The 19,244-nt window shown below is 35.0% G+C and overlaps 1 protein-coding gene across 2 annotated transcripts in view; it reads left to right on the top strand.

Annotated features, from left to right (window-relative positions):
* Positions 1–19,244, top strand: part of UVRAG (UV radiation resistance associated) — a 315,389-nt gene that overhangs the window by 129,878 nt on the left and 166,267 nt on the right. For both annotated transcript variants that reach the window (XM_007455036.1, XM_007455037.1), the window contains one exon: positions 5,989–6,094. In XM_007455036.1, coding sequence (XP_007455098.1) covers positions 5,989–6,094 — 106 coding nt within the window. The remainder of the gene's footprint in view (positions 1–5,988; positions 6,095–19,244) is intronic.

Raw genomic sequence — 19,244 nt, forward strand, 5'->3', positions numbered from 1 at the left:
CTTTCCCTAATCAAAATATAAATTGATTGAATAGGTCTAAGTCTATATCCTGATTTCTGTTCCATCAATCTATTTGTTTAGCCTTAATCAACTACTACTGCTTTACAAACTAACTTTATGATAAGTCATAAAATCTGGTAGTGTCATTCTCCCAGCTTTGTTCTTTAGCATTTTCTTGGCTGTTCTAGGACTTTTATATTTCCATATCAATTTTCGAGTCAGCTTGTCAATTAAAAAAAAGAAGACTGCTAGGCTTTTGATTGGAATTAATTGACTCTAGATAAATTTAGGGGGAGACTTGACTTCTTAACCTCCAGTCCATGAAATAGTACATGACTCCATTTGTTTAGGTTTTTTTTAAAATTTCTCTCAGCAGTGTTTTCTAGTTTTCAGTGTACAGGTCTTTCTTTCACATCTGGTTATTTGATGATACTATATAAAAATACCAATTGATTTTTGTGAATTAACCTGGAATCTTGCATTGTTGCTAAGTTTATTATTAGTTTGATTATAGATTAAAACATTTATTTTCTATGTACACAATCATATAGCATCTGTGAGTAGACATTTTTGCTTCTTCCTTTCCTGTATTTATTACTTTTTAAAATTGCCTTATTACAATGGCTTGGATCTTGAGTACAGTGTTGAATAGAGTAATGAAAGTAGACATCTTTTCTTATTCCTGATCGTAAGTATTACCTGCAGAGTTTTAGTATAAACCCTTTATCAGATTGAGGAACCTCTCCTTTTTCCTTAGCTTGTTGAGAGATTTTTGTTTTAAATCATTAACAGGTATTGAATTTTATCAAATGCGTTTTTGGGGCATCTTTTGAGATAATATGTTTTTTCTCTTTCATTCTGTCACAATTGATTTTCAAATGTTAAATCAACCTTGTACTCCTCAGGTAAATCCACTTCATTAAGATGTGTTATCTTTTTCATGTATTGCTAGATTTGATTTGCTAATTTTATTAATGATTTTTGTATCGCCTGTAATTTGCTTTTCTTGTGATGTTTTGGTATCAAGGTTATTCTGGCCTCTTAAAAATGAATTGAAAAGTGTTCCTTCTTCTTTGAAAGGTTTTTGTTAAGACTAGTATTTCACCAGTGAAGCAATCTGAATGTAGTTTTCTATGTGAGAAGGTTTTTAATTATAAATTTAGCTTCTCTAACTGATAACAACTATTCAGATTTTCTATTTCATTTGTTTGGTTTGGAAACTTGTGGTTTTTAAGCAACTCAACTATTTCATCTAACTTGTTAAATTTATTGACATATTGTTCATAATTTCCCTTAATTCCCTTTAAATGTCCATAGGATCTGTGTTGATGTCTTCTCTTGCGTTCTTGATGTTGGTAATTTTCAGGCATGATTTTTTATATCTTCTCTCTAACTTTTCACATCTACATCATCTTTTCTGTTCCTATTTTAATTTAAGACAATGCCTAAACTTTTGCTAGGACTGTTAAAATAATCTTATACTAGCCTTCCTGTTTACAGTCTTGTTTCTCTGTATCCCAGTCACTTAATTACAGGAAGAAAGTGCAAATGTCATTAAATCTTTTTTGGCTTAAAACTTTTTAATGGTTTCCTGATACCTTCAGAATAAAAATCTAAGCTCCTTCATATGGAATACAAACTCATTAATGATAAGGTATCTATTTCTCTCAGTAGAATCCTATTTTTTCCTATATATTCTTTTCCCTTTTAATCTCTCCCTGCAAAGCCATAGGGAGCTATACTTCACTGACTTTCTAGGTGCTCTAATTTGTCATTCATCATCTTAAAATTGAATGCAGCATTCAGATGTGATATGATCAGTACTAAGGAGGCAAAAATTGTTTCCTCACTTCTCCTTTACTGAGATTATTATTAATATCTGTTAGGTATGGTGTCAATATTCATTTGACATAATACTTTTTGTTCAGTGTATCTTTACATTCACAGCAATATCTAGCTGCAAAGCATTATTTTTAACCCACTTTTAATTTTACTGTTATCTCAAAACATATTGATACAATATGCGTGAATTTGCTATAACCAGAATATCTATCAGATAGCTAGTTGATCCTCCCCACACCGGTGATGCTGAGTTTTATTTCAGCTTGAGGGTGTTAGTGTTGGTTTTGACTAATCACCCAGATGACTGGATGATTTATATTTCTTTATAGTACCATTTCATAGTTTGCAAAATCAAGAAACATTCCTCTGAAACTGGTTAGCTGGTTTGGAGGTAAGGCAGTTGTTTCTTTTCTTGTCAGTCCTTCACCTCTTCACCCCCAGGGGAATTAGGATGTCCCATGTTATGTTTAAAAGCCTAAACACTTCAAACTTTTATTCTCCTGTTGAGCTTGAAAGGGGGACGTTATTAGCTCTGTCTTGATGTAGCAGGGGCTCTGAAAGTCTATTTGGATAACACTGAAGATTGGAGGAAATGTGACTCTGTCTGTGTGTTTTAAGCCCCTAAGGTAAGATCAGAAAGCGTCTGGGGCAATGAGAGCCAAATAGTTGAAGTCATACATTAATTATGGTCATGAATCATTTTTATTTTTAGAGTCTTTACCATTTGACAAGGTTGTTTGCATAGTACTCTGGTGAGTTTTAGGCAGCATTTTCCCTCCTTTCAAAGTAACAGGCTATTTTGTTGAGTTCTACTTTGGGTTGATAATGCCTATCAAATTAGAATTCTGATAACATTTTTAGTAGAAATTGCTTGTTTCTTGCCAGAGTGAATGGTCTTTAATTTATGTGATTTTTGTTTTGAATATATTTTGAAATTATAGATACAGAAAACTAGTACGTTAGTCTTTCACTGATATCAGTAAAAATAATCAAAATCTTGGGACTGTACTTTTGTATGCAGGCATTAGTCGACCTTAAGTCAGCAATATATTTTGAGTGCCTTTGTGCCACATTCTCTGCTAAGTACTGGGAATGTAAATGAAAAAAATGAGTGTTTTTTTTTTCTTTTTTCCCAGAAATCTAGTAAAGAAATAGACAAGGAAATAGGCAGTTGCTGTAAAATGTGGTTCTCTAATCTTTGTTAGTGTTGTTGTATACATGATGCTGTGGATCTCCGTAGGAAGAAGTGTCTCTACCTGTCTGGAACAGTCGGGAAGGCCTTTGAGGAAGAAGGTATGCTTGAGCTGCCTGTTAGTGGGTTTGGGAGTATACTTATCTGTTAAGAGAGAGTGAAGCTTGTAGGCAGATAGAACAGCTCACTGAAAGGTACAGAAGGAAGAAATGGCATGATGTGTTTGGGGAGAGTTGTTAGTAGTTCAGCATTGCTGGAGTTGCACGTGCAAAGTAAGCATATCAGAAACGAGGTGGGGACCACATCACAAAGGTCCTCTCCTTGCTTTTAAATTTCTTTAGCATCACCTTTGTAGGCGAGTATTGCCATCAAGAGAGTGTGGACGAATTCACACCCAGAGCAGGAGGCAATAGGATGGAGGATAATCTCCTCTATTGGATTCCTTTGGAGTCCTGAGGAAGTTGCAGAAGAACTGCTCTCATGAGTAATCTCATAAGATTTGCTCCTTTTTAGATGACCTAAGAAATCCTCAGTAGCTCTCAGGCAACTTCTGAAAGTGCAGAATATGTCATGAATATTTTTAGTGCAAGGTGTCCTAATAATAATGTTGGCAGAGGTGCTGATGCCATCAACTCCCTGATAAAATTAACATCCTCATATATAGGATAACTTTCAGTTTAGGACAGTTGACCAGTTTTAAAAATCGGAAGTAAAATTTATATACCGTGAAATACTTAGATTTCAAGTTTAAATTCTGTGTATCCTCCTGTGTGCCTCACCCCAATCAAGACATGGAACATTTCCATCACCTCAGGTAGTTCCTTAGCTCGCCTTGCTCTCTACCAGTCAGTCCTGCCTCACCCAGGCAGCTAGCCACTCTTGATTTCTGTCACCATACATTGCTTTTACCTGTTCTTAAACTTTGTTTAAATGGAATCATATAGTATGTACTTTTTCGTTCCTGGCTTTTTTCACTCAGCATAATGTTTTTTTGAGATTCATTCATATTGTTGTGTATATCAGTGTTGTGTTCCTTTTTATTGCCGAGTAGAATTTCGCTGTATGAATATACCACAATTTGCTTATTAATTCTCCTGTTTGATGGACGTTTGGATTGTTTTCTATGAACGTTCTTATATATAGCTTCTTGTGGACGTGTTTTTGTATTTCTTGAGTAAATGGTAAGGAGTAGAAATACTGGGTCATAGGTTAGATGTATGTGTAACTTTACAAGAAACAGTTTTCCAAAGTGATGATACTGTTTTATACTTTTATCACCAATGCATGCAAGTTTCAGTTGCTGCACATCCTTGCTAGCATCAGGTGTTGTCATTTTAATTTTAGTTATTCTAACAAGTGTGAAATGCTATCTCATTACGATTTTAATTTTCATTACCATGATGACTAAGATTTTGAGCTTCTTTTCCTATGCTTATTGACCTTTCTTATATCTTCTTTTGTGAAGTGTTTCACTCTTTTGCCCATTTTTAATTGGGTTGTCTCTTTGTTACTGGTTTGTATGAGTTCTTTATATACTCCAGGCACAGTACTTTGTCGAATTAATGTTTTACAAATATTTTCTCCCAGTCCATGGACTGCTTTTATATTTTCTTAACAACATCTTTAGATGAAAAGACATTTTTTATTTAGGCAGTGCCTAATTTATCCATTTTTAATTTTAAGGTTAGTGCTTTTTGTGTCTTCTCTAAGAAATCTTTGCCTACCCCAAGGTTGCAAGAGATTCTGTGTTTTCCTCTATAGATTTTATGACTCTAGCTTTTATGTTTACTATGATCTCCTTGAACTAATTTTTTTTCTGCTGTGAGGTAGGGAACGAGATTCATTCCCTACCTCACAGCAACTGTGTTTACCCACTGTTCCAGCACCATTTGTTTAAAAAACTTTCCTTTTTCCATTAATTTGCCTAGGTTCCTTTGTCCAAAATCAGTTGGCCATATGTGTGTAGGTCTGTTTCTATACCCTTTATTCTGTTCCTTTGATCTGTCTTTTGATCCTTATGCCAGTACCAGATTCTTTTGATTACGTAGCTTTATAGAAAAGGAAGTTTTGAAATCTGGCAGATTTAAAGATTGGTTTATCTCTTCTAGATTCTTTGTTTTTCTATATAATTTATAGTATGAGCTTCCTAATTTCTACAAAAAGAAGCACACATACACACAAAAACAAAGCCTGTTGGGATTGGGATTGTGACTGTGAAATTATTGACCCATATATAGAAATATAACTGAGTGTTTGTTGACCTTGTATCCTGTGACATTATTAGTTCTAGTAGTTGTTTTGTGGATTCCTATTGATTTTCTACATGAAAATCATGTTACCTGTGAATAAAGACAATTTGACCATTTTTAGTATGTACATGTATACAAAATATATAAGCTATACTTGAAGACAAAGAGACAAAGAAAAACACAAACCCATAATTAAAGCAAAAAAGAAAAATAGTTAATTTTTTCAATGCTCCTTGTTTCAAAGGGGCTGCTGATTTAATTCAGTCTTCTTCACTTGGGATTATTGTTAATTTTTTTTCTTTGTGGATACCCAACAAGTAATAGCCTTCATAGCAGTGGGGTTTTTTGGTGACTTTAGTAATGTAGCTAATTTCTCTGGGCCTCAGTTTCCCATCTGTAAAATGATAGGGTTCAATCAGATTATTTTCTAAGGTCTCTTTCAGATTCCTGTGAGTTCTTCATTTTAGCTCTCAATACATCACAGTCAGTCAGATGGGTACAGAAAGGGTGTTTTTAGAATATATCGTGACTCTTGTTATTTCCTTGTTGTAAATATGCTAGAGAATTGTGAAATCATCAGTTGAGTTCATAATTAATTCTCTTTATCCTGGAAACTTTGTCCTCATTTTGTTCCATTTATGCCCGTGGCTCTGTGTTGAGTTTATAGTTAACTCACTTAAATTTTTCTACAACTTTTATTTCTAGGCTTCATAGAGCCCAGTGTGCAATTAAACAGACTCAGGTAACTGTTCAGAAAATTGGAAAGGAAATTGAAGAAAAACTAAGACTCACATCTACAAGCAATGAGCTGGTAGGTTTTTATATATTAACCTATTTAAATTCCTTGATTTCTAAATGTGATCACCGTATTCTTCTTATATTTATTTCCCTCTTTTTCCCCCCAAAAAACTTCAGGTAGTTTTTTCTTTCTTTTTATTTTTTTCCTCTTAATGTTTCACTGAGACTTCTGTTGGCATTTAAATGTTATAAATAAACTTTCCCATCTGCTAATAGTGTAACATACAAAGTGCCTGCCTTTTTATGCTAGTTGAAACTTTAGATTACATACAATTACTTAGAAGATAATCAAAAGCTATTTTATTAATATCTTATAAATGTGAACTCTAGACATAAACTGTATAGTGAATGAAAAATAGCTGCCAGAAGAAAAAAAATAATAAACTGTAGATACTAATCTGCTTTTAAAAGATGAATTTAAAATTATTTGGATTGAATTTAATAGGTTAGTTTATGGACAGTGTTCTCTTTGGGGAAAGATTCTTTTAATGAAGTATTTCCAAAGAAATAGAAAGGCCAATCCAAATGGACAGATTTAAGATATTAGTATAATTTTGGGGTTGCTTTATACTCTTCCTAGTGGGGAAAAATATATTAATTTTGGAACGAAGATTCTGTCTTTTTAAGCAGAATAGTGGGTATAACTAATAAATGGAACTTTTCTCAAAATGAAGTCACAGTGCTAATGATAGCTTTTGGTGAAATTTGTGCTATAGATAATGATACTTAAAACTCAAATCCTCAAATTAAGTCCAAAGTGAAAAATTTTAAATATTTGTTTGCACAAACTCGATACCATAGAAAGGCAGTATCTTCTAGCTGTCGTTCACAGCACTGTCAACTTGGCAGAAGGTCTTTATGTCCCCAAACAAAAGTTCCATTATCTGTAAGATTTGTCTGAGATAATAATTCAGTGGATGAACTATAGAAAGCAACATTGCAATTAACCTATACAGACTTCTCTCTCATGGAATTTGAAATTAATGGATGATAAAGTATTTAATCTATATAAAACTGCTGACTTTGACCTATAACTTGCAGTGTCATATAGTTCAGTCTAATATGTAAAATGGCTAGTGCTGTACCTGGCACATAGCAGGCATACAAAATATGGTAGCTGCAATAACTATGGTAGTGACACTTTTTATTCATATGACTTTTCATACCTATGGAAAATCTTCCACTTTGGAGAAGTTATTAAACCACCTCCTTTTGTAACTTAGGTCCAGTAAAGGACCAAACTCCAGGCCACAGATATATTGGAGGAGGAGAAAAAATAGCTAATTTTAATCCTTTCTGTAGTGTACAAAAATACCACATTTTTAGAGCCTTTGGGGAGAAACTGCTAGCTTTTTTCTTATTTTCCTCTCTCAAGGCAAGACTGGGAAATTACTTATTTCATTAAGTGACAGCATATGTTTTGTCTCAGTATGGAAAAATGTATGTTTAATCCTATTTTTCTAAAATATAAGTGGTGACACGCAGAGCAAGGTGATAGAATGTATGAGTTTAAAGAGGTCAGGTTCAGAGGTTCACTGTGTGTTTTTATGTGGCCTAGTCAACATATAAGAAAATCACTGGATTTTTGAACTGAAAGTGAACCTAGAAATCTAGTTCCCTTATAACCTCACTTAAAACCACACTCCCCTCAGTACCTTCTGTCCCCTTCCCTGTTTTGTTTTTCTCCATAGTATTTATTACCCTTTAACATGCTATATACTTCACATATGTATTTTATTTGTCTGTCTCTCTAAACTCTGTGAGGAGAGGGATTTTTGTCTATTTTTTTTTCCCTCATGGCTGTATTTCCCAGTGTCTAGAAAAGTGACACACAGTAGATCAATAAATATTTGATGAATTTAAGGATGAATCTAGTGTAATCTCTTTTTAAAATAACAGGAAAATGAGACCTAAAGAAAGTAAGCAACTTTCCCATGATCATTGACAAATAGAGACAGAAATTTTGGTTTCCTTGTCTCCTTTCAGAGGGTAATACCAGGTACTTGTTTGTTATCTACTGTAAGGTTTACCTGTAGGAAATTAGAAGCCCTTACTATTATATTTTTTTCTTCATTCCCTTTCCAAATTGGCCCAAGGTCATTATACTTCAACCCAAGCATTTTCAATATATAAGAATTAATTTTAGTCTAAGTATAAATACAGTCAGAAGGCATATTTGATGTGTAAAGAAATCAGATTACCTTCTAAGATCAAATGTAATTAACTGTTTAGAAGAAATCGGGTTCATACTTGATGACTTTCGAAACTTTGACATCTTCTCGTCAATGTCGAACATAATTTTTTGGCATTATGTTTTTTAGGAAATTTCTGCTGTTGTCATTTTGGATTTTTGCTTAAATGTTTTGGATTTTGTCAAATTGCCTTTCCTTGTATCTGTTGAGATAATTTTATGTTTTTCTCTTGTATTATGATAATGAAGTACATTGATTTTTGAATGTTCATCCAACTTAGGATTGCTAGGGAAAGCCCCTCTTGTTCATGATGAATTATTCTTTTTACGTAAATTTCTAGATTCAATGTGCTAAAATTTTGTAAAGGATTTTTGCATCTATATTAAGGTGGAATATTGATCTGAAGTTTTGTTTTCTTGCCAGCTTGTTGTTTGGTTTTGTTGGGGTAATGTTGGTCACAACTAGTGAATTGGGAAGTGGTTCCTCTATTTTCTGGAAGAGTAAGTGTAGAATTGGAATTATTTCTTAAAGGTTGGTAGAATTTACCAGTGAAGCCATCTGGGCCTTTGTGGGCCCAGATGTGGAGTCTTCTTTGTGGGCTTTGAGTTAGGAATTCAATTCTTTAATAGTTGAGGTGTTACTGAAGTTAGCTGCTTCTTGAGTAGGCTTTGGTTGCTTGTGTCTTTCAGGGATTTGTGCATTTCATTTAAGAGGTTGGTCTTTTTAATTTTAGCTATTGGGTATATAGTGCTTTCTTAGTTTGGTTTATAATTGTATTTCTATTATGATAATTTTTCATATCTTTATTGGTTATCTTTTAAGAGGTGTAATTTTAAATATTTTTGCCCATTAGGAAAAGAAAAACTCTATTTAGATTTACAGAAAACTTGTAAAGATTGTTCAGAAAGGTTCCATACACCTTTCATCCAGTTTCTTTTAATGTTAACTTCTTGTATAGCCATGTTACATTTGACATGGTACATACAACTTGGTATATCATCAAACCAAGAAATTAACATTGATACATTACTATTAACTGTGGATTTTATTCAGGTTTCACCAGTGTTTCCACTATGTCATTTTTATTTTACAACAGTTTTAGATTTGTAGAATTATTACAAGATAGTACAGAGAGTTACCCTGTAAACCCCACATCTAGTTTCTCCCATTATTAACATCTTACCTTAGTATGGTACATTTGTCATAATTATTGAACCTGTATTGATAAGTCATCATTAACTAAAGTCCATGCTTTATTCAGATTTCCTTAATTTTTATCTAATGTCACTTTTCTGTTCCAGGATCTCATCCAGGAAACCATACTGCTTTTAGTAGCTATGCTTCCTTAGACTTTTCTTGGTTGTGAAAATTCCTCAGACTTTGATTTTTTTGATGACTTTGACAGTTTTAAGGATTATTGGGTCAGCTGTTTTATATAATATCCCTTGATTGGGGTTTGTCTGATGTTTTGTTGTGATTAGACTGGATTCTAATGTCTTTTTTTCTTCCAGTATCCAGTCTAGGACACCACACTGGTTTTAGTCATCATGACTTCCTAGGCTTCTCTGATCTTTGACAGTTTTTCATTCTTTCCTATTTTTAAATCACCATGACTAATCACTGTTGATAGTAACCTTGATCACTAGGTTAAGGTGATGTCTCCCAGGTTTATGCACTCTAGAGTTCTATTTCCCTGCTCAATTTTTTGAAAGCCAGATTCTAAGCCCAGCCTCCACTCCAGAGGAGGGGACTGAAGCTCCACCTCCTGGAAGGGAGACTGTCTACACACATTATTTGGGTACTTTGTGAGGAAGATTTGTCCCTTCTTCCCTCCACGCATTTATTTATTCAGTCGTTTAATTATCAGTATGGATTTGTATCTATTTATTTTATACTTTAGGTTACAATCTGATACGATGTTCTTTATTTCCTTGCTTCAACTGTGGCATTGAGAGCTCTCTCAGGATGGGTTCTGTGTCCTTTTGACATGCCCTCATCTCCTTTTTGTTCGTTTGTTTTTTAAAGCAAGTTCTTAATTTCTGGCACTATGTGATCTGGACTCATCAGGTATTTTCCCTGTCTCAGCCCTAGAATCAGCCATTTCTCCTAGGAATCCTGTTCCTTTCATTGAACAATGGAATTTAGAAACAAGATCTGGGCACTGGGTGCGCTTGTTGCTTCTGAGTTGTAAGTGCTTCTAAGCCCTCTCAGTGGACAGAGCTGGTATATACAGGTATCCGTCTCGCTATGTATTAAACAACATACATTTATTTATCTATTTTTTGCTGCATTGGCTCTTCGTTGCTGTGCGTGGGCTTGCTCTGGTTGCGGCGAGCGAGGGCTACTCTTCGTTGTGGTGCGTGGGTTTCTCATTGCGGTGGCTTCTCTTGTTTCAGAGCACCGGCTCTAGGTGCGCGGGCTCAGTAGTTACAGCGTGTGGGCTCAGTAGTTGTGGCTCGCGGGCTCTAGAGTGCAGGCTCAGTAGTTGTGGCACATGGGCTTAGCTGCTCCACAGCATGTGGGATCTTCCCAGACCAGGGCTTGAACCTGTGTCCCCTGCATTGGCAGGCGGATTCTTAACCACTGCGCCACTGCGGAAGTCCCTTCCCTCATTTTTAAATGGGACTTTTGTCTTCTCATGCTGTGGTTAAAGACTGTGTGGGCATGCATGTGTGTGTGTGTGTGTGTGTGCGCGCGCACGCACGCGCGTGTGTGTGTGTGTGTGCGCGCACGCATTTCTGGATACAAGTCTTTTTTCCGATATGTGTGTTGGTAGTATTTTCTTCCAGTCTGTGTTTTGCCTTTTTCTGTTGTTAGTGATGCTTTCTAAAGAGCAAAAGTTTCAAAGTTTGATGAAATCCAGTGTATTTTTTTAATTTATTTTATGGTTAGGGCTTTTTGTGTTCTTTCTAAGAAATCTATGCCTAACCCAAAGTCATGTAAATTTTCTTCTGTGTTTTGTTTTAGAAATTTTATAGTTTTGGGCTTTACATTTAGATCTATGGTCCATCTCAAGTTTTTTTATAAGTGAGGTAACAAACTCCCTTATTATTATAGCTTTGCTGTCTTAAAACCAAATGGGGTAAGTTCTCCAGCTTTGTTCTTTTTAAAAATTCCTGTGGGTTTCTAGGTTCTTTGTATTTACAAGTGAATTTGAGAATGAATTTATCAGTTTCTACCAAAAAAAAAAAAAAAGCCTGCTGGAATTTTGATTAGGATTTATAGATCAATTTGTGGAGAATTGCAGTCTTAACCATATCAAGTTCTCCAATCCATGAACATGGCATATGTCTCTCTTTTTTTCTAATAAATTTATTTATTTTTATTTATTTATTTTTGGCCACGTTGGGTCTTTGTTGCTGCACATGGGCTTTCTCTAGCTGTGGAGAGCAGGGGCCACTCTTCATTGCAGTGCGTGGGCTTCTCATTGCGGTGGCTTCTCCCGTTGGGGAGCATGGACTCTAGGTGCGTGGGCTCAGTAGTTGTGGCACGTGGGCTCAGTAGTTGTGGCTCATGGGCTCTAGAGCATGGGCTCAGTAGTTGTGGCTCACAGACTTAGCTGCTCTGCAACATGTGGGATCCTCCCGGACCAGGGCTCGAACCCATGCCCCCTGCATTGGCAGGCAGATTCTTAAACCACTGCACGACCAGGGAAGTCCCGGCATATGTCTCTTTTATTTTGATTTTTTCCTTAATTATTTCAATAATATAGCTTTCACTGTAGAGGTTATGGGCATCTTTTATTAGTGTTATTCCTAAGTATTTTATGGGAGGCTTTTTTGTCTGTTTTGGGCATTATTGCAAATGGGATTGTTTTTGAAATTTTGTTTCTCATTTGTTTCCTGCAAGTATATAAGAATACAATTCATTTTAATTTAGTAATCTTGCATCTTGCAATCTTGTTATATTAACTTTTAAATTCTAGTAGTTATTTTGTAGATTTCTTGGGATTTTCTATATAAACAATCGTACCTGCAAACTTGGAATGCTTTATGTGCTTTAATTTTTCTGCCTTATTTCAGTAGCTAGGGCATACAGTACAATGTTGAATGAAAGTGATAAACATGGAAATCCTTTACTTGTTCCTGATCATAAGGGGAAATCTTTCATCCTTTCTCCATTAAATATAATGTTAGCAATGCCTTTTATTGGCTTTAGGAAGTTCCCTCTTATTCCTAGTTTCTGAATTTTATCGTGAATGGATGTTGAATTTTGTCAAATGCTTTTTCTGCATTTATTGAAATAAATGATCATGGCATTTTCTTCTTGATTCTGTTACTACGGTGAACTACATTGATTTAATTTCAAGTGTTTAACTAACATTGCATTTATGGAATAAACTAATGGCTACAATATAGAGTACAATCTTTTTTATACCTTGCTAGATATGATCTGGTAATAATTTAAGAGTTTTTGTGCCTATATTTATTAGGGATATTGGGAAGCAATGTTTTAAATTACTTTGTTAGATTGGTATTAGGATTATGGTAGACAGGTAAAATTAGTTGGGCAGTGTTCCTTTTGCCTACTCCACCTTGACTAGAAGCGGAAGCCTCCTGGCTTTTTAACATTTTCAAATAGTCTGCCGAGATTTCATGTCTTTTTATTCATTATGAGAATATTTAACTTTTTTTTCACTTAGCATATTTGTAATAGTGACTTTCTTTGATAATTTTAACAGCTGGGTCATCTCAGAGTTGGCATATGTTGATTGTCTTTTCCCTAGAGAGTGAATCACATTTTCCTGGTTCTTCGTATATTGAGTAATATTGCAGAGTACCCTGGACATTGTGAGTGTAATTTTGTGGAATCTCTGGATTTTGTTGCTTTGTTCCAAAGAATATTGATGTTCTAATTCTAGCGGGTAGTTAACTTGGTTAGGCTCAAACTGTCATGCCTGCAATGGACATTGCCTCCGATTTCAGGTCATTACTCTCATCCTTAGGCACAGCTGCTCTCTGTTTGCCTCATGCAGATATGATTTAGGATTCAGAAACTCAGATTGAATTTAAACAGAATTCGGGGTGCCCCATTCTCTGGCTTCCTCCATTCTGGTGGCCTTGATTGCCTAATCTCTTTTCCCTAGTTCCTCCTGCCAGAAAGATAGTTGTCTTTCTGTTGGTGTTTAACCATAGATGCCCTCAGGGCAAAGTCACAGAAAAGGGGGAATTTCACTCCTCCTGTTGGTTGTTTGCACCAGGTTCTGAGTTTACCCCAAAATCTGCCTGCCATTGATCAATTTTTACAACCCTCATGTAGTAACTTTTTGTATTTTATCTAGAGTCTATAGCTGTTATTTATGGAAGGACCAGTTTGATAGGTACTTATTCTCTATATCAAACACAAAACTCCTGTATGTTTTATTATTACATATAGTTTTGCTTTATCTCCCTAGCTGGACCTGGGTTCTAGGCCTGATATTGCCACTGAGTCTATGAAATTAATGGATTGAATTAAATATTTTCTAAGGAAAATTTTGCCCTTTCTTAATGGCTGAGCAGGTATAGGTACAATAGAAACAATCTGTAAATGACATTTTAAAGCAAATTTGTTAACTTATAGGACAGCTGCCATAGTTCTAAAACTTTTTTTCAGATTGTTAATTATTTCCATTTTTTGGTGGGAAAACTAGTATAGATGAATAATGCCTTAAACCACTCAAGACCCCTTTATACTCTAAATATTGTAAAGATCTCAAAGAATTTAGGGTATATCTATATATAGGCATTGATAATGCCTAGGTTAATAAAAGACAGATGAATCCTCACATTTACTTCTGCAATCAGTCTGTTGTGATATCACAGATCTTATACACTGGAAAACTCCACTATACAGTTATGAGAAAATGAGAGTGAAAAAAGGGAGATAGCAGCTTAGTATTATTATGAAAATATTTTTGATCTCACAGACTGAAATAGTGTTAGGAATCCTCATGGTTTCCTGAACCATGCTTTGATAGCTTTTGCCTAAAAAGCCTTTTTGGCTCCAGCATAATCTACAAGAAGAAAATTGTTTAATAGGTCATTTACAGATTGGTGTGTCATACTGAAAAGAATCTTTAGCATTGTCCATCACTGTCTTTGTAAAGTTGCATAAAAAGGAGTATGCTTGCAAAGAGATGAAGGTATCTGTGATTTTCAGATCATAGACAGTGTTGTATAAAAACACTAAAATCCAATCAAAAGTGATCCTTTGGAGATGTGCATATGACATTAACTATACTTGGAGTAAACAGGTAAGTAGAATGTAGAAACCATTAGAATATATTATACTTATGGAATATTAAGATCTTTGAGGACTTAGATTCATTTGAAAGGAAGCAGAACCAGATTCCACTTGGTCAGGGTTTGTGTACTCATCAGAAATTAGAGCCAACAATCCTGGTTTTGAATGACTTGATTTATTTCTGTAAATGGGCCAGTTTTTGCACATGGACCATAACACAAATACACTGTACACACACCTTCCTGTATTAGTTTAGTATTTAGACTAAGTTGTACCCTTAGTTCTTTGATTCTAGTAAACATAACCCAATTTGAGCATGTGCCCTGGAATAGAGCAGATTAACCCCCCTACCTATGCATATCCCTGTGTTCTTTGAAGAGTTGTTTTTCTTTTCTATTTTTTTTCTCTACCAAGGTAGAATCTAGTTTACATATTTTTTGGAGAAATTCGAGTTGAGGAAATTGAACACATCTCTTTGTGGAAAAAGATTGCTTCCTAAGAATTTGTATATTTTTTCCCTCAGTGATGTAAAAACACTGATCACACTACTGGATTACCAAAGAAACCCAAATTGTTTCCTGATTCCTCTTTCTTTCATGATAAGCAGCCTCACTGACTTTTGGTCTTTGTTTTTACAGGGAGTTGGCAGGGCAAAATGGCTTTTGTCTCCACTGGACCCAAGCTCTTAGAAAACAGAAACTGTTTCTCATTTATCTAGAAGCACTTAGTAGGCCCTTCATAAATATTTGATTCATTCAGAAAAAAATTGCTTAGGAATGTTTTATATTTCATAGAGTTTTCCAGTCAAATATAATAATGATGATTGGAAATAAGCTTTACTGCTTGAATGTCTTTAACAGATGATCATACCATCTGTTCAGAATCAGTATTTCAGAGATGAGGAAGAAAGCATTTTGGGTGAGAAACAATAGCTGTAAAGTACTTTCCACACAACTGCCAAAAGTCATTTTCCATGCCCATTGCCTCAACAAGGCCATAGCATTACTCATCTCACTGAGTACCCATGCTCCCTCATTGTGAATCAAATAGAGGTGCTGAGTTTTTTCTTTTAAAGTTTTCCACCAGCTCATCCCAGGGCTTAATAACCTATTCAGTTTACTTAATGAATGTTTTTTTTCTCCCCATTAAAATTTTACTTAGTATATGTCTTAAGAAGGAGGCTGTTTGGTTAAGATTTTTGTCATGGAAAATGATGGAAAGCATATTATTGACACTATTGATAAAGACTAGGAGAGAAGGGTACATACCTTCATAGTGCAGTAATTGTGTGTGAATGCAAACACGTGCAGGCACATATATGTTCATTGTGGGGGTAGGATTTCAGATTTTATCTGGAGGCAAATTGTGGCAAGGTATTTGGATTAAAAGGGAGTCAGAGTAAAGTTTAAACCATGGCTTTGTAGGTTGAAGTAGGAAATATTTTTATGGAAAGATAAGTTAACAAACTTATTTGGTAAACTTAATTGTATCTGTGGTAGAACATGTCTGGGATTTGTTTTATTAAATGAACATTCAGTAAAATTGACTTTTTTGAGGTACAGGTGTATCACTTTTTAAAAAATGAACTTTGTGTTTTAGAGTAGTTTTAGGTTTACAGAAAAATTGTGCAGAAAGTACAGAAAGGCCCCTCCCCATTTCTTTTGTTATTAACATCTTATATTAGAGTGACACATTTGTTACTATTGTTGAATCAATATTAATACAATATTATTGACTAAAGTCTGTAGTTTACCTTCGGGTTCACTCTTTGTGTTGTATAGTTCTATGAGTTTTGACAAAGGCACAATGTCATGTATCCACCATTACAGTGTCATACAGAATCGTTTCACTGGCCTAAAAATCCTCCATGCTTCCCCTATTTATACTTTTTTCCCTCCCTCAGAACACCTGGCAACCACTGAACTTTTTACTGTCTCCACAGTTTTGCCTTTTTCAGAATGTAACAGAGTTGGAGTCATACAGCATGTAGCTTTCTCAGATTGGCTTCTTTTACTTAGCTGTATGCATTTAAGGTTCCCTCATGTCTTTTTAATAGCTTTTCATAGCTCATTTCTTTTTATTGCTGAATAATGCTCCATTGTTATCGGATGTGCCACAGTATATCTTTTGACCTATTGAGGTACATTTTGGTTGCTTCCATGTTTTGGCAATTATGAATACAGCTGCTATAGGCATTTATGTGTAGGTTTTTATGTGAACACAAGTTTTCAGCTCATCTGGGTAAATATCTAGGAGCACAATTGCTGGATCATATAGTAAACCTATGTTTAGTTTTGTGAGAAGCTGCCAGACCATCCTCTAAAATGGCTATACCATTTTGCATTGCCATCAACAATGAATGAAAGTTCCTGTTGCTCCACATCCTTGCCAACATTTAGTATTGCCATTGTTTTGGATTTAAACTATTCTGATAGGTGTGTGGTGGTATATAATTGTTTTTCATTTTTAAAATTTATTTTATTTTATTTTTTATTTTTTGGCTGAGTTGGGTCTTCGTTGCTGCTCACGGGCTTTCTCTAGTTGCAGCAAGCGGTGGCTACTCTTTGTTGTGGTGCGCAGGCTACTCTTTGTCGCGGTGCATGGGCTTCTCATTGTGGGGGCTTCTCTTGTTGTGGAGCACGGGCTCTAGGCACGCTGGCTTCAGTAGTTGTGGCACGCGGGCTCAGGGTTGTAGCTCACGGGCTCTAGAGCACAGGCTCAGTAGTTGTGGCTCACAGGCTTAGTTGTTCCACGGCATGTGGGATCTTCCCGGATCAGGGCTCGAACCCGTGTCCCCTGCGTTCGCAGGTAGATTCTTAACCACTGCGTCACCAGGGAAGCCCCTATCTAATTGTTTTAATTGCAATTCCCTGATGACTTGTGATATTGAGAATCTTTTCATATGCTTATATGCTTATTTTCATATGATTATCTCTGTATCTTCTTTGGTAAGGTGACAGTTCAGATCGTTTGCCCATTTTTTAATTGGGTTGTTTATATTTCTATTGTTGAGTTTTTAGAATTCTTTGCATATTTTGTATTCTATTCTTTATCAGATAAGTGATTTTCAAACATTTTCTCCCAGTCTGTGGCTTGTCTTTTCATTCTATTAAGTCATTTTTGCAGACCAGAAGTCTTAATTTTAATGAAATCCAACTTAACAATTTCTTCTTTCATGGCTCATGTGTTTGGTGTTGTATGTAAAAAGTCATCTCCAAGCCTAAGGTCACCTAGGTTTTCTCCACTGTTATCCTCTAAACGGTGAATAGTAATTATTATTTCACATTTAGATCTGTGATTGATTTTGAGTTAATTTTTGTGAAAGATATAGGTCTGTATCTAAATTTTGTTTGTTTGTTTGTTTGTATGTGGGTGTCCAGTGGTTCCAGCACCATTTGGTGAAAAAGACTATCCTTTCTCCATTGAATTGCTTTTATTCCTTTGTCAAAGATTAGTTGACCATATTTGTGTGTTTCTATTTCTGGGCTCTATATTCTGTTCCACTGATTTGTTTGTTCTTTTGCCCATACCACATTATCCTGATTACTGTAGTTTTATGGTAAGTCTTGACAGAAGATAGTGTCAGTCTTCCAACTTTGTTCTTCTCCAGTATTTTGTTGGTGATTCTGGGTTTTTTGCTTTTCTCTATAAACTTTAGAATCAGTTTGTTGATATCCACAAAATAATTTGCTGGGATGTCACTTAATCTATAGGTCAAGTTGGGAAAAATTGATATCATAATAGTGTCTTCCTATCCCTGAACATGGACAATTTCTCCACTTATTTGGGTCTCCTTTAATTTCCCTCATTGGAGTTTTGTAGTTTTCTTCATATAGATCTTCTACATAATTTGTTAGATTTGTACCTAAGTATTTTATTTTTTCATACTAATGTAATTGATGTTGTGTTTTTAATTTCAAATTCCCATTATTCCTTGTTACGTAAGAAAGCAGTTGACTTTTGTGTATTAACCCTGTATCATGCAACCTTGCTATAATCACTTGTTAGTTCTAGGAGGTTTTGGGTTGGTTTTTTGTTTTTGTTTTGTCAATTCTTTGGGATTTTCTACATAGACAGTCATATCATCTGTAAACAAAGATGACTTCATTTATTTCTTTCCCAATATACATAGCTTTTATTTCCTTTTCTTGCCTTATTGTATAGCTAGGACTTTCAGTACATGTTTAAGAGAGTGGTGAAAGGGGACATCCTGTGTTGTTCTCCAACATAGGGAGAAAGCATCTGGTTTTTCACCATTAAGTATTTTGGCAAATATTAGTAGGTTTCTTCGCAAGTATTCTTTACCAAATTGATGAAGTTCTCCTTTATTTCTAGTTGAATGTCACATGCTTTTTCAGCATCCATTGATATGGTTATATGATTATTTTTTTCTTTAGCCTGGTTGATGTGGTGAAATCCATTAATTGATTATTGAAAGTTAAACCTGTCTTGCATACCTGGAATATAGTCCATTTGGCCATGGTGTATAATTCTTCTTATATGTTGATGGATTTGATTTGCTAATATTTTGTTGGGGATTTTGTGCCTATGTTTATGAGAAATACTGGTCTGTAATTTTCCTTTCTAGTGATGGCTTTGGTTTTGGTGTGAGGATGATGCTGGCCTCATAGAAACTGGTATAATGTCTTATTTAAATGTTTGGTAAAATTTACCAGTGAATTGGTATTTTCTGTTTTGGAAGTTTATTAATTATTGATTTAATTTCTTATATATATATATATATAT

The sequence above is a fragment of the Lipotes vexillifer genome, unplaced genomic scaffold, assembly GCF_000442215.2.
Source record: "Lipotes vexillifer unplaced genomic scaffold, Lipotes_vexillifer_v1.1 scaffold1693, whole genome shotgun sequence".
Taxonomy (NCBI): domain Eukaryota; kingdom Metazoa; phylum Chordata; class Mammalia; order Artiodactyla; family Lipotidae; genus Lipotes; species Lipotes vexillifer.